Below are 22067 nucleotides of genomic sequence, written 5' to 3'. Positions count from 1 at the left end.
TAAAATAGAAAAATCCATTGTGATAGCCATGTTACTCAGTGTTAGAGTGTTTGCCTAGGATTCACAAGGTCTTGGGTTCTATTTCAAGTACAATGAACCAACCACCAAAGTTACAAAACCTGACATTCAGAAATTAATAGTGAGTAATGCATAAGTGACATGCACTGTTCTAGTTGGGTACTTCACATGTTTATTCCACTCATTGCAAGGTTTCATCACATGTAGGATAAAACCCAGATTCTGAACACTGTGCATGTACTGTGGAGTCACAGTCCCTGACACCGCCCACATTCACTGAGCTTCTCCTATCTTGCCCTCTTGTCCCATAAGTATGTCAAGTTCTGGAACCCTGACTTTTGCTTTTACCTGGAAAATTCACCTCCAGGGCCTGTGGGTCCCTAGATCCTCGGGGCTGCGGTTTTCCAAAGGCGACCAGGCAACTGTGTCCAGCAGGGTCTTGAGCGGCGGCGTGATGAAAGAACCACTTTGGGGAGGCTGTGGCAGTGAACAGCTCATATATTTTCAGGGAAATGGGTTGATAAGCAGTTTGGAGCATGAAGAGAGTCCTAAGGGATTGGTGGATTGAAAGGTTGCTAGCCAATGCCTACAGATATTCATTCCAGCACATAGGGAGATCTACAGAGTGGTGAGAAGAGGGTCCCAGGGGGATGGGTTGTGTGAAGACTGTTGGCTGATAAGGAGTTTCCTCCGCAACTGGCCAGAGGTCACGGGCTATGGGTAAAGCCTAAGCTCAGGTGTGCTGGGCTTGGAGAGGGAGTGGCCCCCTGTATCCCCGGGGCCCCTAGTCATGCCTCGTAGCTCAGGCCCTTCTCCTGAAGCCTCCAGCCTGTGCCTGGCAGTGCCTAACATGGACCCCATTTCATTGAGGAATTTGTTCATACATGTTTCTTCTTCTCCGATTTCGGTGGATAAAATAGCTGTCTGCTCTCACACTGTCTTATTGCGTACACTTTCTAACCCTTGCTTGTTGCTGCATTTGGTGATTTGTTTCTCCCTACCTCTTACTCCACTATCCCCATTTGCAAGCACAAGCACTGCCAAAGCAGGAAACCAGAAAAGATCCTTCTTCACTTTATTCCAGTTCCAGCACAGTGCCTGGATGATACACATTTCTCCATAAGTAGTATTTGGGTGACCTTTTAACATAAATGAAACTTTCGGGCACATGACAAATGTTTCTTCCAATCACCTAAGTTAATTAAGTGACTCCTAGGAGTTCGTAGTTCACCTGATCTTAACGGTGTTATCATCACCACTCTCCTTCCTCAGTGGAGATACTCACATATTTCTCAGTAAGGGTATCACATTTTTAAAGGCATACACCCCAGACATAGTTATTAAATTACATGCAATATAATGAAGAAAACCTGTACTCAAAAGTTTGTTTTCATATGAAATAAAGAATTATATTATATTCAATTATCTTTCCCATTTGTAAATGCACAGGCAAAATTAAGATATAAATGTGCTCATAACTCATCATTATTATTCATTCTTATTTTTTAAACTCACTTAAAGTTATGACTCAAGGAAAACTTTATATATTATTTTTCTGAGACAGAGAAGTAAACTTAGTATTTGATGATAAAAGGTTTAAATGTAATTTGTATATTTTCTTTACTTAGCTACAATAACCAAGTAGATCTTGTTAGTTAACCTGTTAATCATATATTTCTATATAAAACTGTTTATTTTTTTCATGAAAATGTTGGCTACATAGTAACAAAATTACTTTTAAAAGCCCATTCCAGGCTGGAGAGCTTGCTCAGTGGTTAAAGCTCTTACCTGCAAAGTATGACAATTCAGGTTTGATTCCCCAGTACCCATGTAAAGCCAGATGCACAAGGTGATGCATATGTGTAGAGTTCATTTGCAGTGGATGGAGAGCCTGATGTGCCCATTCTCTCCCTCTATCTGCCTCTCATTCTCTCTCTCTCAAATAAATAAATAAATAAATAAATAAATAAATAAATAAATAAATAAAATTTATTTTTATTGGATATGGACATGTTTACTTTGTAAACAACACATGTTGGTACCATCCTTTCTCTCCTCCCTGCCCCTTTTCTAAAGAGGCCTTTCTTGTTGGGGATACAGGTCAACCCCATGGGGATTGTGGGTCATGCAGTATTGGAGAAGTAGTTAGTTATGGGGGAGAGGCAATGTCTCTGTGTAAAATGTCCCAACTTGTGACTCTAACAATCTTGCTGCCCCCTCTCCCACAAAATTCTCTGAGCCATGTTGGGTGCATTTTAAGTCTACTTCAGTGATGGACACTTAGGAACCTCTGGATCTCGGCTTTGGTAGGTGTTGAGTGTATTCAGTGTCTATTTCCATCACCCTTGTTCTGATATCAGATTCACTAAGAAAGCAGCATGCTTGCTCATTTCCCCAGTTCCTCTGTGGTTTCAGCTGGGGCCAGGGTGAAATGTGATGGGTCATTTATCTCCACAGGTCCAGCTCCCATCTGAAAAGGAGAAGCAGATTCTTCAACAGAGAGTGAAGTCAGCACCAATTACATGGGATAACCATTATTTATTTATAGAGAATTTAAAGGGTGTAGACCCTCTTATAGCCCAAGATTAGTGGGAGCTTGGCAATGAAAAACAGAATTGTTATCTGGATATGATTCTGACTCATCTCCGAGTTCCAGATACAGTTACCTTTCCACTAGGTGGATCTGTTAGCCAATCCAAGAATAGTTTGGTTACCCACCATGGCTGTGTGCCACTATTGCACTTGTGTGAGTATCACATCAGGTTGTTTGCTTCTGACCTGCTTAGACTTTGAGTTGCTTGGACAGATGTTGGCCACTTTCCCCTGGTAGCTCATGTAGCACCTTCCAGAACTAGATGGGCTACTGTTATGGGGACTGGCTCTCTTCCAGATTCCAACCAGGTCTCTGTATGGTCCATGCCAATAGCATATGGTGTCTTCACCATTAACCTCTGGTGCTGTGACAGAAATCTGTCTTGTTTGTTTGGGGTTGTCTAGTAGGTTTCTATGATCAACAGCTCATTGTGGATGTAGACCACATCCTGGTACAGGGAGTTTCAGACTAGTGCCAAGGGAAAGGAAAAAAGAAAAAGAAACAGGAGAAATTAATGTTAGGCTTCATCTCAAAAAAGAAAAACAAAATTAAATTAGGTGGATGTAAGGCCTGGCTTAGAATTCCAACAAGGTGGTTCCCATAGATCTTTGGAATGTGCAGACTCTAGGAGTTGTGATACAAGACCTTCAGAATCCAATTGGTTGGCTGCTTCCATTTGAGAAAAGAAGTAAACCTAGTTGTTTGGGTGTCCCCATGGAACAGATCTTTCAGTTCACCAGCTTTTTCCAGTGTTTCCTGATAAGGAAGATGCAGAGGGATCAATATCCACATGCTGTGGGAACTAGTGCCCTACCCAGTGTGTCTGCAGGAAAGCCCAGAAGGATCAGTCTCTGGGAAACAGAAGTTTTTATCTTTGCTGCTGTGAGGCAGTGATGATGAAGGAAGAGTGAACATGAGAACTGTGTAACCATTGCATGATGTCTAAGCTCGTGTTGTAAACATTCAGCATTTGTTGTACTTCTGTTTATTTATAAAATTCTCACAATTACCATGCATTTGTGTGTTTCCAGATAATCACAAAGACTGCTCTGGTGTGTCCTTACATCTCACTCGTGTGCCGTAAGTAATCCCCAGTTTCCTGGACAAAATCATTGAGAATTGACTGAGAGAACATTCACTGTTTTGGTTATCTGCTTTAGAATGTAAACTAACCCAAATTTATTGTCTCAGAGCTAAGAATATTCATTATCTCAGTGTACTGTGAGGGAGAAGTCTGGCCAGGCATCGTAGAAAGGTCCTGAGTCAGAGGATGCGCTGGAGTTTGCACTGAGTTCAACCATGAGAGCCACTGCCAGTCACATAGTGAGTGCCAGGGCTCACTTCTTTGTTGCCTGGTAGCTGGGGGTGTTTCTAATTCCTTTTTTCTATATGGCCTGTAAACAGTGCAAGTGACAATATGGCAATTGGATTCCAACATGGAAAACAAGCAGAAAGAAAATAAAGAAAAGAAGGAGGGAGGGAAGGAAGGAAAGGCATGAACCAAGGTATTTTTGTAACCTAACCTTAGAATTGCATGTTATCACAGTTGCCACACCCTATGTCTTAGACATAAATCACCATACTTACCCTGCCCACACTCCATCTGCAGAAGATTAGACGAGGACCTGAGCATTACAGCTTAGAATTGTGGCACGTGTATTAGTCCCTGTTCTCCAAACCAACTTGTGTTGGAATGGGGGAGCTACATGCATTGGGAGGAGACAAAAGGAGAAGAGAAAGAAAAAGGAGGAATAAAATAAAATAACTAGAGAGGGAGAGAAGGCAACAAAGAGGAATTGGGATGGTTAAGGTTTTAAGGGGTTGGCTTCTCTTTCTATGGTGATTGAGAAGTCCAAAATCTGTAGGAACAACCAGTAATTCTGTGGAGGATTGACAAATTCTTGGTTCCAAAAGCAGTCTGAAGGCAAAAATTCATCATTTTCAGGGACCTCAGTCAATTAAGGGCCATCAACTGGTTCAATGAAACCATGAGACCTACCCACACTATGGAAGATGATCTGTTGTACTTAGTGTGATTTAAATGTAAATGTTAGTCACATCCAAAAGAAAAACCATAAACAAAAAAAAAACATTTACACCACCTACACTTGGTGTTTGACTCCACAACCACATATACTAGCCTAAAAGTTGACAAATATAAACAGCTAGTTCAGGAACTATTTTCAGTTTGCCTTAACAAAAATTGAAGCAGGGCTGGAGAAATGGCTTAGCAGTTAAGCCCTTGCCTGTGAAGCCTAAGGACCCTGGTTCAAGGCTTGATTCCCCAGGACCCACGTTAGCCAGATGTACAAGGGGGTGAACACATCTGGAGGTCGTTCTCAGTGGCTGGAGGCCCTGGTGCGCCCATTCTCTCTCTCTCTCCCTCTCTGTCTCTCTCTCCCCCTCTCCCTCCCTCCCTCCCTCTTTCTCTGTCTGTCACTCTCAAATGAATAAATAAAAATAAAGCAAAAAATTCAAAAAACTCAAATAAAAAAATTGAAGTACATTTTGAGAAAAAAAAATAGCCACATAACTTATCTACCTCTTCTCCCATTTTGTTACATTTTAATTAGCAAATACAAAAATCAAATACCATAAACCAGTGTGCTGAGGTGTACACTCTACTTTCCTGAGAGAATATTTTGGTCATGCCACATAATTGAGAAAAATGGATTATTATTATTTTCTCATTTTTTTCAGACAACCTTTAATTGCTGGCATGTACCTTATGATGTCTGTTGACACTGTTATACCAGCGGGTGAGAAAGGTGAGTAATGACCTCACAGTATGTGCCATGACATCATCAACTAATTCATATAAACAGATACACAATCTATGTTTATAAACCTATACCCTTTGACCAGTATTTATTCCCAGTTTAAGAAACTAAAGTAGTTCTGGAGTGTCCTTGGATTTAGAATTGATTTTCTAATTATTCTGTCCATGAGTTAGTAGTTTTTCCATCATTATTCATTGAGATGCTAACAATAGAGGCCCATCAGTAGGTAGTGTGTTTTATAAATTAAAGACTAAGTCTGAAGTACTTTACAAAATCAATCATCCATTGTCTAGATGCAGAAGATAAGGTGCATAACATGGTGCAGGGGTTAGACTACTGCACAGAACGGCTCAGAATCAAGAGACCAGCAAATGCAGCACCAACTCCATCTTTAGACTTACATAAGCTAATTTCCCTACTTACAAACTGGAAACATTAGCATTCAGTTCTCTTAACTGACAGAAGCTATGAGAATAGGTGTGATGTTATTTTTCAGTGCCTCTGAAGATCCTCTCATGAAAGTGTCACTTTACATACTGTTTCTTTATTTTGACTGGGAATACTTTAAAGTTAATAGTTTGCATGTTTCCTTTGTTACTGTTTCTTACCTCTTGTGATAGCATATTTATGGAATTGCTATCATATGTTAGAACACAGGAAAGGAAAAGTATATGAAATGGTCCTTCTAAGCAGGACCTGCAAATGTAGTAATTTGAGGTGCTTAAATCCATTTTTATAATTCTTTTTCTTTAATAAGATTTTTCAAATGGATAAATTTTAAAAATATATAACAAATTATGCCTCTGCTGTGATGTGTTTTGATGTGATATTTTAATTTGGTCACCATCATTTTATTCATAAATGAGATGTGAACGTGAAACTCTTAATCCATCTCAGTGAAATGGGTGACATGGATCAAATGCTTACTGCTTGAGGATTGAGGGAATATATGCTTAATTTGCAAGAAAACACCAGCGCCTTGCATCTTGAGAATATCCCAAGTATGCTTTTAGACAAGACAAATGTCACTTCCAGTTGACACTGACTTCTCTGCTTCCATGTCTTGCAGTGGTGAACTCCGATATTTCGTGCCACTATAAAATGTATCCCATGCATGTCTTTGCCTATAGAGTTCATACTCACCATTTAGGTAAGAGCATTAACTGCTTGCTGAATTCTAAATATTTACCATGATTCTTCCTAGTATTGTAAATAGGAAATGTAAATTATACTTGAACTGAAGTCTGCCTCAGTCAAATAATTTTACACACTTCCTTAGACTTTTATGCCATTTTATCATATGGATTTCATTAACGTGTATAATATTTTGAGTTCTGGAAATATTCAGATTTTGTATCTTAAAAAGTAAACATAGCCGGGCATGGCAGTCCATGCCTTTAATCTCAATACCAAGGAGGCAGAGGTAGGAGGATCACTGAGACTTCAAGGCCACCTTGAGACCACAGAGTTAATTCGAGGTCAGCCTGAGCCAGAGGGAGACGCTGCCTCAAAAAAGAAAACAAACAAACAAAAAGTAAATATAGCTTCATTTTTTATATAGTATCATATTAAATGATTGCAATTTGTGTTTCTTAAGGTAAGGTAGTGAGTGGATATAGAGTAAGAAATGGACAGTGGACACTGATTGGACGCCAGAGCCCCCAGCTGCCACAGGTGTGTAGAATCTAATTGAATTTTAAGACGAAGAAATTTTTAAATGCTTATTAATTTCCCTAGAACCTATTAGCCTTCAAGTCCATGTGCACTATATATCTAAGCTCTGTTTTTGCACATGCACTATTCACCTAAGATGTTTAAGCTTCTCTCTTTATAAATTTGTGTCTGGTGCTTACCTGTCAATTTTCCTAATGATATGTCGGTATTTTGGAAGTCTTTAGCACCTGTCACATAGTGTTTCAGTCACCTGTTTTTGTTGTACATTTATTCAGATTTTTTGTGGAATGCCTATAAAGATAGCATTTATTTCAAAGTCCAGTATTTGTATCAATGTGGAGATGATTAAAGAAAAGAGAGCTCTTTATTCAGTAGCTATTTGTGTGTCTATGTTGTGTGCGTGCGTGTGTGTGTGTGTGTGTGTGTGTGTCTGTCTGTCTGTCTGTCTTCATTCTCTCTATCCACAGTGATCTAGTCTCACATTAGTCAAGCATGCGGTTTTGGGTTTTACTGTTATTTTTAATGAGTGTTGCACTGGTCTTCTGGGCAGGCTTTCTACCCAGTGGAGCACCCTGTGGATGTTACTTTTGGTGACATACTGGCAGCAAGATGTGTGTTCACTGGTGAGGGAAGGACAGAAGCCACTCACATTGGGTAAGATTCTGCATTTTCTTATTTTTAAGAAAATGAATATTTTGGGCTAAAGGCATGGTTTAGCGGTTAAGTGCTTGCCTGTGAAGCATAAGGACCCTACTTCGAGGCTCGATTCCCAAGGACCCACCTTAGCCAGATGCACAAGGGGTCGCATGTGTCTGGAGATTGTTTGCAGTGGCTGGAAGCCCTGGCGCGCCCATTCTCTCTCTCTCTTTCTCTGCCTCTTTCTCTCTGTCTGTCACTCTCAAATAAATAAGAATAAACAAAAAAAATTTAATGAATATTTTATGAATGAATTATATATACTTTGTCTTGTCATTGACTGTAGTAATAATTATAACCATTTATCAATTCCAAACTGATTGACTTGTATAAACTCTAGATCACGTATTCATTTTTGCATGGTTTATTTTTTCCTGCCTCATCAAGACCTTCCATATCATACCTCTGCATATTATAGTTGCCACAGACTATATATTAATTACTTCTTTGGAATCATCCTAATGAAGAAGTATGATTGTAAAAATTTCTTTTCTTGAGAGTCCTTTTGCCCTGGGCTTAAATTTAAACAGACATAGATTTACACTTAGTACAAACTATATATGCAAAAAATGATTCTTTCTGCCTGTTCACAGTAATGTATGTTTTCTAATTTTTGGTTGTTTGTCTATTAAATGACATTACTGTGCATATCACTGATCCAAAAGAAAGATGCAAGGACATACATAATGCTCAAAACATTGAGCCCCTTGAAATAATAATATTTCATGGCATTAAATTAAAAAAATCTAAAAATAACTGCTAGGAACCCTTAAGAAAGATAAAAAGATGAAAGGTTTCAAACATGAAAGACAGTCTCGTGCTTTTTATTAGTTAAAAAAAAAGGAGCCTCCTTTCCACGTTAAACTAGATTTTAAGATATTTACCAAGGCCCCTCACGAGCTGGAGTTTGAAGGTCCTCATGTCTGCGTCAGAGAGAAGTTAGTTATAGGAATTATATATCTGAAAACCTGGACTGCATGCACTGGAGAGGACTCTCCTGACACCACTAGCCATCTGCAAGGAGCAGAAGGACGGTGGTGCTGCTTGCAGGGGAAGATCATTGATGACACCTGGAAAGGATGTTTATGTAACAAAGAGAAGGAGCCGGTGATTTGTATGAGGCAAGAAACTTTCCATCAGGATTGCCTTTGAGTAAATTTGTAAAAGAGACTTGAGAAAAACAATGTAATTATTGAGTTACCAGAAATGGCGATTTTTCAAAGGAAAGGAAAAAGAAAAGCTGGACAATGTAGACATCACTACATTTGTAAGGATGGAATGAGCAGTGTAGTCCTTGAGGAAAGGTCATCCAGAGTACAGAAATCAGTTCCTGCCTGTTCATGCTCATGCGGAGCCACAGTGTGGTACTTAAATCTTTAGGTTATTTTCTGAAACTTCACAATGAATAAACAAAGTAGTAAAAAGAAAAAATTAACAAAATCTCTTTCAAAGAAATTCGTGTATTGGCTTATAAGTTTAAGTGTGGAAAATTTAGAGTTTTTGCCTAAAGGTCCTTTATTATTTGAGGTAGGGGGCTTGTAACCTTGGCAAGAATCAATCTTCTGAGGTTCCTCCATGAAGTAATTTCAGCTATAGAAATTAATGACTTGTTATAGCGCCAGAGGAGAAGCCAGAGTGGTCCCTGGAGGCCTCTTTTAGTTTCATGAAACTAGAATAATTCTACTTTTTCAGAGTATGCATTTTGCTTTAATATAATACTCTAATATCATGATACTAATCTATCCCTTTGTACCTCTCATGTGGGCTAAAGGAAATGCTATCTTGTAATATAAATAAATTATAAAGGAATAATAGGAAATTAAGTTATTGGGTAAGTTTATATGCTGAATATTCAATTTATAGTTAAGAAGCATGTTTTTTCAGTAGAACAATAAACTCATAAGACAAGTTAGACTAAATTTAATCATGAAAACGTTCCTTATTATAATGGTATGCCTGTGTGCCTATAAGATTGAACATTCTTTTAATTTCAGAAAGATGTCACCCACAATACTACTGTATTTTGTAAAATAATAGGCCCTCCCTAGAGTACTGAGGTAGCACAATTGAGATTGTAACCAGTAGAAACAGTAATAAATTATTAAATTGAAGGATCCACTGCTAACCCTTCTCACATTCTCTTTCTCTTTCTCTCTCTCTCTCTCTCTCTCCCTCCCTCTCTCTCTCTCTCTCTCTCTCTCTCTCTCTCTCCTTATTTCACACACATGCACAAACTTGCACACCCGCTGGACACATATCTGAGCTCAGAGCCTGAAGCACTTAGGTACAAGTCTGGTCCAGGACCAGCAGCAGATCCTGTAAGATGCTAGAAGAACTATCAACTTCTAGTTTTATACCATTTTTTTTGTTGTTACTTCAACCACCTGGAAATTAGGTTTCACTGTAAAACTATGTTGACACTGGTCTGCTATGAAGTTTATTCAACTTCAGTGATTCTTAAGCAGAAGGCAAGCATAAGTCTAGTTAGCTGGCAATGTTAGAACCAGACAAAATTTTGCTTAGGTGGACCAGTCATGATTAAATATTAAAAAGAATTTTTAAAAATAGATAGCGATTTTCTCACATCTGGGATTTACTTCAAAGTGTTACTATTGGCAAATAGATCCAAAAGTTGTGGCACACACCTGGATTCACAGCACTCCATATGCTGAAACAGGAATATCACGGTGGAGGCCAGTCTGGGCTACATAGAGAGTTCAAAGCCTAGTTTGACTATATAACAAGTGCTTGTCTCCAAAGAAAACCAAGCTAAACCTAAGACAAAGTAGGTAGATTTAAGAACCTACATATCCATCAATGAATGAGTGAATAAAGGACAATATAGCATATTAAACAATGCAGCACTAATTAGCCTTTTAGACAAAGGGCAGAAAACCTTGTCCTTGTGACAAGATACATGGGTCTGACTTTATGCCAGCTAAATTAAGTCAGGCATAGAAAGACAAATACCACACAATCTTACTTTTATTGGTGGGGTCTAAAAAGGTTGAAGTAGAGAGTTAGAATTATGGCTACCAGAAGCTATGACTATGAATAGAAAGGGGAAAAAAAGGAAGTGTTGGTCAAAGAGCACAAAGTTGCAGATAGGCTTATATGGCTTTCGATTTCTTTTTCATAATGGTAACTATACCCAACAATGTACATATTGTTGAGTATGTATAACAAATAAATAAAAGTAAATTTAATATACCTCATCATAAAAAGTGATAGGTATAATAGATATGGGAATGAAGAAATGGCTCAGCAGTTTAGGTACTTGCTGGAAAAGCCTAAAGGCCTGGGTTCAATTCCTCAGTACCCACATAAAGCCAGATACAGAGTGGCCCATGCATCTGGAATTTGCAGTGGCAGGAGTCCCTGGTGTATTCTCTCTCTCTCTCTTTCTGTGTCTTTCTGCTTGCAAATAAAATAGTAAATATAAGATATAGATAATACAGGATATGGGTATGCTAAATTATTCTTGTTTTAAAAATGTAAATGTAGTTGTAATGTATCAAAGAGTAATATTAAAATATGTTTTATATAGGTGGATTTAAGACTAGATAATATACTTAACAGTAAAATTTTATGTTCATTTATTTGTATTTCTTTAAAATAGCAAATAATATATCTCATGAAAAAGGTATTAAACTACAGTATTTACTAACTTTGTGCTAATTAATCTGTGAAGAAGCAATATTTTATGCCTGACTTCATTATGTATTTTACATCCAATATGACATTTATATAAATTTATTTCAAATGTTTAGTCAAGTTTAAATAAAAAATAGAATTCAGCTCAGTCAGCCAATTAAGATAATTAAGTCAGCTAGTCATCCTAAAAATTGATAGGCTAAAATTTCAAATTAATTCTTTGCAGTATGTAGGTATCATTTACTGATTTGCCCAATTTTCTCATCATATTTTTTATTCTAAATGAGTCAGTTCATGGAATATAAGCATAAGACAATATGTCAATGTCTCAAAAACATTGACAGATTCTCAACAGCATTTTAATCAACATTTTAACTTTTATTCTATTAGCATAAATTATACAAAATACAGAATTTCAATTATGCCATTTGCGTTGTGTATGTAATACACTTTCATCACGTGCATTCCTCCCATTACATTCTCTGGTTCCCCTCCTTGCTCTTCAAGTCTCTCCCCAAGTAGTCTACTCTCCCTTTCACTTTCATGCCATCCCATTAAACAGCATTCTAAAGTACAGTATTTGCAAAGATAAAGTTATATGAGTAATTATTACTTAATCTGCAAGGCCTATAAGCACCATGAAAGTGTTTGAAAAATAAAAGTTATAAAATAATGTCTTTTATGTTTTCACATGTCTTTTCCAAATCAGTAGCTTTATTGTTCAGGCCAGCTTCTATTGCTTATAAGACACCAGGTTGGAGGTGAGACCACCAATCACTTCATGCAGTGTCACACTCTACAACCTAAGCTTCACATTCAAAAGTTCACATTTCCAAAACTATATATTTCAAAATACAGAGTACTCTCTTAAATATCTACAATGTATTTTTCTAACATATATTATTTTTGTTGAAAGCCCCATGGAAACTAGACAGATGATTATTATATCTCAAGAGAGAGAGAGCTTGGTAAACATATTTTCAGAAATGTCACATAAAGTATATTTGACGTAATTAATATTTTGGTAGTATGATAGGCCAAGGCCAACATATTAAAACATAGTAAGTCCTAGACATTTACTAAGCAATATTATTCATTCTTGATTCAACACTTATTTCCTTTTTTATTCATTTGAGAGAGAAAGAGGAGGAGAGGGATAGAGAAAAAAAAAAAAGAGGAGAGGGGATGGGTATGTCAGGGCCTCTAGCCACTACAAACAAATTCCAGGTGCATTTGCCACCTTGAGCATCTGGCTTAAATGGTTCCTAGAAAATTTAAACTGGGTGCTTTGGCTTTGCAGGCAAGCACTCTAACTGCTAAACTATCTATCCATCCCTGAACAGTCATTTCTTGAGGCTTTATACTTTTCAAGCTCACTTTACTATGTCAGATGTAAAGATGCTAATATTAAGGATGCCAATGTAAGAAGGAGCCATCACATGCACCCCTTGTCATGACAAAAGTGCCATGCTGTACTGTTGGGATTCTGGTGATGCCAGCAGTCACCATTTTTAAGAATCACAGTGGCACTGGGGAATGTTTCAAGAGCCATTCAGTAAATCCAGACAGATGTGTGAATACAGTCTTCCCAAACCACTACTTTTTTACATTAATGACTATTCAGATTAGCAGCTGACTTGCATGGGTGGACCTTCATGCAAAATAAGGGTTTTGTGACAAAATCCTCTCTTAGGAATATAGACGCAAGTTTAAAATATCATTATATTTTAGTGTGAAGGGAAAAATGAATGATTATGGAAGAAAACCATCAAACGGTGATGCTGCTCCAAGGGAGATTTGAATCTTAACATTTTGAGCACATTAGAATTTCCCTGTCAGATAGGAGTTCAGAGTTACCTTGACTACAAGTCCAATTATAGATGGCAAAGAATTAAGTATGACTCACTTTATTCAGATCTGTCAATGAAGTTTTCCTTGTAGTAGTTAAGATTCCTAAATTATTTGATACACTAAATTTTGTAATTAGAATGAGTACCTCAAATAAATCATATTGGAGAACTGATTAGGATCGCTCACAAAATTGCACATATTTAAAGATGAACTAATTTATGTATCTATAAAATGAATGTGTCTATAAAATATATTCTGTATGACTAAATATTTGAAGATATATGTGGATATACACATATAATATATTATATATAAATATATAATTTTCTTCAGCTAATTTAACACATGATGAGATAAATCACATTTCAAGTTGCTACATTGTGACTTAGCTTTTATCAAATTGATTATCCTTGAGAATATTATAAAGAACAAAATATCCTTTAGAAATACTTAACTAGTGTTAGGAAGAGGGTGTAGTTTATAAAAGTACTTTCCACATAAGCATGAGAACCTAAGCTTAGATCCCCAGAACACACACAAATGCTAATCATGATATGTGCCTATAATTTCAGCACAGGGAAGAGAGGAAGGTAAACCTGGACACTTACTGGCTAGCTAGTCTAATGGACCAGTGATCTCTAGGTTCAGTTAGAAACCCTGTCTCAATGAATAAGGTGGAGAGCCATTGAAGAAAACATGCATGTTCTACCTCTGACCTCCGAATATATATACATCCACAAACTTGTGAGCATACACACACACACACACACACACACACACACACCACATTCACAAACGCACACAAAATTAAAATTTAAAAAAATTTAAATATAATTACTTAATTGAATTTTTAAACATATTATCTTTTACTTTACTTGTTTACAACTTCCAAAATGGTAATTTCAATCTTTGTGTCCAATATTAGTGTAAAATTGTCTCAGTTTATACCACTTCATTATTTCAACTTCTGCTCTATAACTATTAATCATTCTCCACAGTTTTCTTTTCAAAGGAAAACTTGCCTGTCACTGATTTGGTGGTGATAGCATAATTAAATTTCTTTCAGGACTGTCGTATCTGTTGACAATTCCTTTTGACACACATTGCACAGTTTAGGTTCTTGTTCCCAGAAGGATTACATTCTACTCAATTGTAATTGACTCTATGCATTAGAACAGTTTCTTTTCAGTTGTATACTAAAAGAAATCCTTCAAGTAAACATGTATAAAGTTTGGAGACACTAAAATTACATTTGGAGGGAATATATTAGCTAGATATACCGATTGATTAATTTGAAATTCAGTGTTATTAGTTGGCTCTCAAATCCCCAGTAGGTACGGACTATTTTGTATGTAAACAACACATGTTGGTACCATCCTTTCCCTCCTCCCTGCCGTTTTACTGAAGAGGCCTTCCTCACTGGGTCAACAGCTTGGGGATTGTGGGCCATGCATTATGAGAGGAGGAGAGGCAATTTCTCTGTACAGAATGTCCCAACATCCGCAAAATTCTCTGAGCCATGCTGGGAACATTTTACTTCAGTGATGGACACTCAGGAGCCTCTGGATGTCTGGTTTGGTAGGTGGTGAGTGTCCTCAGTGTCTATCTCCTTCACCCTTGTGCTGATATCAGATTCACTGAGAAAGCAGCTCTCTAGCTCATTTCCCCAGTTCCTCTGTGGTTTCAGCTGGGGCTGGGGTAGAGTACACTGGGTCATTTATCTCCTTGGGACCAGTTCCCATCTGAAAAGGAGACTCAGATTCTCCAAAAGAGAATGAAGTCAGCACCAGTTATTGGGATATCCATTATTGATTTAAAGAGAATTAAAAGGGTGTGCACCATCCCTTGGTCTAAGGTTAGTGAAAACTTGACAATGGAAAGGAGAATCATTACCTGGATACCATTTTGACTTGTTTCCCAGTTCCAGATATGGTGTCCTTTCCACTAAGCAGATCTGTTAGCCAATTCAAGAGCAGTTAGTTACCCACCATGGCTGTGTGCTACTACTGCAATTGTGTGGGCGTCACGTCAGGTTATTTGCTTCTGAGTCACTTAGACTTTGAGTTTCTTGGACAAATGTTGGCCACTTTGCCCCCAGAAGCTCATGTAGTGCCTTCCAGCACTAGATTGGCTAATGGGCTAGGGACTAGGTGTCCTCAAGATTCCAACCAGGTCTGCATGTGGTCCATGCCAACAGCATTTGGTGTCTTCAGCAGTGGGGTCTTACCATTAACATCTGGTGGGTAATCAAGTGCTGTGACAGAACTCTGCATTGTTAGTTTTGGGAGACCTAGTAGGTCTTTCTGATCAACAGCTCACTGTGGATGTAGACTACAGGGAATTATAGGCCAGCACAAAGAAAAAAGGAAAAGAGAGAGAAGAGGGAGAAACAGGACAAATTTGAGGTTAGGATTCAACTCACCCTCTACAGGGATCTTTGATTCAGATGCTCCCTTTAAAGTCCTCTTGAAGGTTCCACCTTCTAGCCTGACTTCCAGGATAGAGGATCCTATGGTACCAGTTTAATTTGGGTTCAGTTTTGTGCCCCCCCCAACACACATCCTTTCCCTTCCCCCCAGCCCTACCCTCCATATTGTCCAAGCTTCAAGTTGCTATCCAGTTATGTCAGCAACTTGGGCTGATCCAGGTTAGGAACTGCAGATAAGATCATGTGACAGTTGTCTTTCTGCGATTGTGTGAGTTCACTTAGAGTGATCTGGTATATGTTTCTGTTTGTATTCCAGTACCATCTTTTGTCACTGTGGCTTTGTATTATAGCTTTAGATCAGGTATGGTGATACCACCAGAGGCTGCAGAGGGGTTTGTTTGTTTGTTTCCTGAGGATATGTTTGGATATCCAAGGCCTTCTGCCATTCCATATGAATTTTGAGATCATGTGGTCTGTCTCTGTGAAGAATGATGTGGTATTTTTATTGGTATTTCATTATATCTGTATACAGCTTTTGGTAGAATTGCCATTTTCACAATATTAATTCTACCTATCTAGGAGCATAGGAGGTCTTTCCATCTTCACAAGACCTCCTCTATTTCTTGCTTGAGTGCTTTTATGTTTTCATTATAGTGATCTTTCACATCTTTGGTTAGTGTTATTCCAAGGTATTTAATGTTTTGTTGCTATTGAAAATGGGGCAGCCTCACTGATTTCTTTCTTCATATATTTGTCCTGTGCATATAGAAAGCCTACTGATTTTTGTACATTGATTTTGTATCCTGCCACTTTGCTAAAGAAATTTATCACCTTTAGAAGTTTTGACCTCTAACTTGACATCTTCATTTCCAATTTGAATCCCTTTTATTTCTTTCTCCTGTCTTATTGCTTGGGCTAGTACTTCTAGTACTATGTTGAAGAGCAGTGGCCAGAGTGGGTGCCCCTGTCTTGTTCCCAGTCTCAGTGAGAACTCCTTGAGGTTTTCCCAATTAATTATTATTTGGTCTTTAGGAGCTTTATATATAGCCTTTATTGTGTTGAGATATAAACCCTCCATGACTATTGTTTCCATCATAAAGTGGTGTTGTATTTTGTTAAAGGACTTCTCTGCATCAATTGAGATGATCATGTGTTTCTTATGGTTCAGTTTATTAATTTGTTATATTACATTGACTGATTTCCATATGTTAAACCATCCCTGCATCCCTGGGATAAAGCCTACTTGATTAAGAAGGATAATGTTTTTGTGTGTTGTTGAATTCGGTTTGCAAGGATTTTGTTCAGGATCTTTGCATCTAAGGTCACTAGGGATATAGGACTATAGTTTTCTTTCTTTGTTGCATCTCTGTCTGTTTTTGGTACTAGGGTGATATTAGCTTCCTAAAACGAGTTGGGGAGGATTCCATGGTCTCTGGTTATGTAGAAAGATTGAGAAAAATTGGCTTGAGTTCTTCTATGAAGGTTTGATAGAATTCAGCTGAGAAGCCTTGTAGTCCTGGACTTTTCTGTTTGGTGAGGTCTCTGATTATCTTTTCAATCTCTGTGGATGTGATAGGTTTGTTTAGGTGATTAATCTCCTCTGAGTTCAATTTGGGTAGGTTGCATGTGTCTAGGAATTCATCCATTTCTTCCAGATTATTTAATTTTGTGGATTAGAGGTTTTGGAAGTATGTCCTGATGATTCTTCCAATTTCATTGATGTCTGTTGTGATCTCTTCATTTTTATTTCTGATTTTGTTAATTTGAGACTTCTCTTTTTTGGCTTGATCAATTTGGCCAGGGGTTTGTCAATCTTGTTTATTTTCTCAAAGACCCAGTTCTTCATTCATAAGTTTTTAAAATAATTTTCTTAGTTTCCATTTGATTAATTTCTACTCTAATCCTGATTGTTTCTTTCCATCTGGAGATATTTGGGTTGGATTCTTCTTGTTTTTCCAGCACCTTCAGGTAGATAGTTGGGTTATTGATTTGGGATCTCTCTGTCTTTGTAATGAAGGCATTTAGGGCTATGAATTTTCCCCTAACGACTGCCTTCATTGTGTCCCATAGATTTTGGTAGGTTGTGTTTTCATTATCACTAAATTCTAGGAATTTTACAATTTACTTTTGATTTCTTCAACGACCCACTCCCACTCATTGTGTAAACACATGTTGTTTAGTCTCCAGGAGGTGGTGGAGTTCTTGATGTGCCTCTTGTTGTTAATTTCTAGCTTTAAAGCATTAGGATCTGACATGATACAGGAAGTTACTTAAATTTTCCTGACTTTATGAAGGCATGATTTTTTTTTAATTTTTTATTTATTTATTTGAGAGCGACAGACACAGAGAGAAAGACAGATAGAGGGAGAGAGAGAATGGGCGCGCCAGGGCTTCCAGCCTCTGCAAACGAACTCCAGACGCGTGCGCCCCCTTGTGCATCTGGCTAACGTGGGACCTGGGGAACCAAGCCTCGAACCGGGGTCCTTAGGCTTCACAGGCAAGCGCTTAACCGCTAAGCCATCTCTCCAGCCCTGAAGGCATGATTTATGGCCTCCTATATGGTCAGTTTTGGAGAAGGGTCCATAGGTTTCTGAGAAAAATGTGTATTCTGTAGAGTTGGGGTGGAAAGTTCTGTAGAAATCCATTAGGTCTAGTGGATCTATGTTGCTGTTGAACTCTATTATTTCCTAGATGATCTGCCTACTAATTATAGTGGAGTATTGAAGTCTCCAACTATGATGGTATTGGTGTTTATTTCTGTTTTGTTGATAAGTAAATTTTGTTTTATACACTGTGGTACCCCTGTGTTTGGCACATAAATATTTATGATTGTTATGTGCTCCTGTTGGATCATTCCCTTGATAAGTAGGAAGTGGCCTTCTTTGTCCTTTCTGATAACTTTTGGTTTAAAGTCTATTTTATTGGATATTACTATAGCAATACCCACTTTTTTTTTATTTCCATTTGCTTGGAATATCATTTCCCAACCTTTCACCCTGAGGATGTGTCTATCTTTAGTGGTGAGGTAGGTTTCTTAAAAATAGCAAATAGAAGGGTCCAGTTTTTTTTTTTTAATCCATCCTGATAGCCTGTGCCTTTTGATGGGTGAATTAAAAGCATTAATATTTAAGGCTATTACTGTGAGGTTTGAATTAATCCCTGTCATGATGAGGTATTTATGGGGTTTGGTGCTTTCTTGTGTTATGCACTGTTTTGAGTCTGATTTGTTTTTGTTATTGTGATTTTCTTATTGGCTCTTAGGACAGGTTGTTTGACTGTTCTGTGTGGAGTATTCCCTCCAGTATTCTCTGTATGTTTGGCCTTGTGTTCATAATAATCATAAAGTTGAGTTTTTTCCATGAAAAATTTTTCTTTCACCATCTGTTATGAGGGTTACTTTTGCTGGGTAGAATAGCTTGGGTTGGAAGCCATAGCTTGTTAGACTTTGAAGTATTCCCTTCCAGACCCTTCTGGCTTTCAGGGTTTCCATTGAGAAATCTGATGGGATTGCCTTTGTATGTTCTGAATTACTTCTCTCTTGCTGCTTTGAACACTCGCTCTTTGTTTTCATTGTTGAGAGTTTTAACTATGATGTGTCTTAGAGAGTTTCTTCTTTGGTCCTGTCTGTTTGGTGTTCTGTGGACTTCTTGTATCTGGATGGACCTCTCTTTTGAGAGATATCTTTGGCTTTTCTGTATACCCATTTTAGGAAGAATCTCTATTTTATTGAGGAGGAAACAAGGTTTTGTCCTTTGGCCTGTTTACACTCTGACTCAGGTGGACAGGGTTGTTGGTACCTAGTGGCAAGTCTGGATACCAGAACAAAAGGCCTCATTCCACAGCTCACACAGGGATCAGGCCTCCCCAAGCAGGGAACAATGGGTCCAACCTGGACCAGGAGAGTAGAAGGAGCAAGGGAATAGGAATCTGCCCTACTTTGTGGTGAGCATTCTAGCACACAGACCAGTGCAGACAACTCAGACCTGGGAGGTGAGAGGAGTTCAGAAATGGGTCTAGCCTACTCACTCTAGACTGCGGTGCCTGCCCACATACTCCCCAGCAGATTTTTTTTATTAAAAAAAATTCAACTATCTATTGAGATAAGCGGGTGGATGGATGGATGGGTGGATGAATAGTTGGAGAAAATATTAATAGACATACGATATAGGCAAACATAATTACCGACACAAATCTATACTCATATCTATGTACACACATTTAGATAGTTTTGTGTAGCTATAGAACATACGTATAGTGTACATAATTCATGATTCACAAAAATAACAATATATTTTTACATGTGTCTCCAAACCACTCCATATTAGTGTAGCAGTTAACCTTCTCATTGCTGGAACACCAGACCAGGAGCAGCTTATGGAAGGAAAGATTCTGTTTTACCTTCCAGTTGTAAGAAAAGTTTAATCATGGTGAAAAAAGTATGACAGAGCAGGCAACTGGGTGTCACATCTTGCACATCAGCTGGGAGGAAGCAGCAAGCGAAAGCCCAGCACTGGCACAGAGACTGGGCTGTAAACTCCCAAAGCAGCTCCTAGTGACAAACCTCCTTTAGCAAGTCTCTACTGCCTGAAGGTCAGGAGGCTTAATCACAAACACATAAAGCTATTAAGAACATCTTAGACTCAAACTACCACAATAAGTGGCCCTTTGGGTCAGTCATTCCTAAAAAATACTAGGATTGCATTTGCACATATGTAAGAGTAAGTCCTATGTATCATCATACAACTTTTATTACAGATTATGTTCTGGAACTTGTAATAACACAAAAAAAGCCTGGTCAGATTCAGCTAAGACAAAGCGCCTATTGTGGGCACTCCTTCCAGTAGCTCCAGCAATGGAAAATTCTACCTAAATTATGTATTTTCATGTTTAGTTATTGTGTACATTTTTCTTGGCTTATTTACAAGTATTTCAAGAACCAAAGTTTCATTGTCAACTAATATTGGAAATATTGCTCTAGAAAAAAAAATAGAATTCTAGAATTCTTTTCTCATCTTTTCTCATCTAGAAATCTTTTCTCATCTAGAATTCTTGCACATTTCATCTGAAGGCATATGCAAATAATTCCTACTTAGTGACCATAAAGAGATCAAAACACCAATGAGCATTGCGTAGCATAGCATAGCAACCAGTGAGGATTGAAGAGATGAGAACACTTTGTAAACTACTACATATTTTTTTTTATTTTTTTTACTTCAAAATGTCTTTCATTGTTTATGTGTAAACAAGTCATGGTAACTCACTTCAATTATTCCAGTTGTGCAGCAGGAACTCTACTGGCCCAAGAACCATTTAAACCAGCAGTTATACTTACATTGTTTAGCTTAGGTTTTTTGTTATTGTTGTTGTTGTTGTGTTTTTGTTTTTGTTTTTAGAAATAAGGAAAAAAGTGAGGATATTGGCTGTATTACCTACATTTGTACGCATACTTTCCCAAGTGAAAAGATGAGCACTGATGCTTACACAGATAAAATAGAAGGGATTTGGCTGTGGGTTCATTGAAGACTTCAGGAATTATTATTTGTTAATTTTTCTTGCATTAACTTACGATACTTAAATGGTGACTTTGTTTTCCCTGTGGATGACCTAGTGATCTGAACTAGACCCATGTGTGACCTTCCTTTTCCTTCCTTTATCCCTGTCTACATATGCTTCTTTTTGAACAGGAAGGGGGAAATAATGTGGTGGAAGACTGTTTTCTTATATTGGCATCAACCATTCCATTTAGAGCACACAGATTTCTGACCAACTTTAAACCTGTTAAAATGTGAAGTTAGCAATGTGTTTTGACACCCTAAAGGGGTATGTGGTGAACAGGTGTTTGAGACTGCATTCAATGTTTGCTTTTAATTCAGGAGAGGCAATTACAGTGACATTTGTCAGATTCTGAATGAGGAGCCAAGTGATGTATAAAAAACATAAACAGAACTTCTGGTGGCAAGCACTTATTCCTGAGGTCTCCTAGGGACTATATCATTTCAGAACTTATAGGAATCACAGCCCTATGTAGAAAAGACGTTTTTTTTAAATTTTCCTTGCTGGTGTTATTACTCTTTCTATGCAGAGGAAGTAAATGTCACACGACTTTGGGAAAAATCAACATGGATGAACTTCTGTATCAACATGGATGTACTCCTCTTTGTAGCTTGTTTTGGATTCATATAGGCTTACTAAAAGTTATCAAAACCCATAACCAAAAGTAAATGTTCTTTTTCTAGAAAGAGTTTGTTTGCACATTTCATCTGAAGGCATATGCAAATAATTCCTACTTAGTGACCATAAAGAGATCAAAACACCAATGAGCATTGCGTAGCATAGCATAGCAACCAGTGAGGATTGAAGAGATGAGAACACT

General features: G+C 37.8%; 1 protein-coding gene across 8 annotated transcripts in view; it reads left to right on the top strand.

Annotated features, from left to right (window-relative positions):
- The window catches only part of Pam (peptidylglycine alpha-amidating monooxygenase), a 192280-nt gene that overhangs the window by 98732 nt on the left and 71481 nt on the right, over nucleotides 1–22067 (top strand). For all 8 annotated transcript variants that reach the window (XM_045132249.1, XM_045132247.1, XM_045132246.1 and 5 more), the window contains exons 7-11: nucleotides 3643–3691; nucleotides 5312–5379; nucleotides 6461–6541; nucleotides 6989–7065; nucleotides 7616–7719. In XM_045132249.1, coding sequence (XP_044988184.1) covers nucleotides 3643–3691; nucleotides 5312–5379; nucleotides 6461–6541; nucleotides 6989–7065; nucleotides 7616–7719 — 379 coding nt within the window. The remainder of the gene's footprint in view (nucleotides 1–3642; nucleotides 3692–5311; nucleotides 5380–6460; nucleotides 6542–6988; nucleotides 7066–7615; nucleotides 7720–22067) is intronic.

This window comes from Jaculus jaculus, chromosome 13 (assembly GCF_020740685.1).
Source record: "Jaculus jaculus isolate mJacJac1 chromosome 13, mJacJac1.mat.Y.cur, whole genome shotgun sequence".
Taxonomy (NCBI): Eukaryota; Metazoa; Chordata; class Mammalia; order Rodentia; family Dipodidae; genus Jaculus; species Jaculus jaculus.
This window is presented reverse-complemented; position numbering and strand designations above follow the sequence as displayed.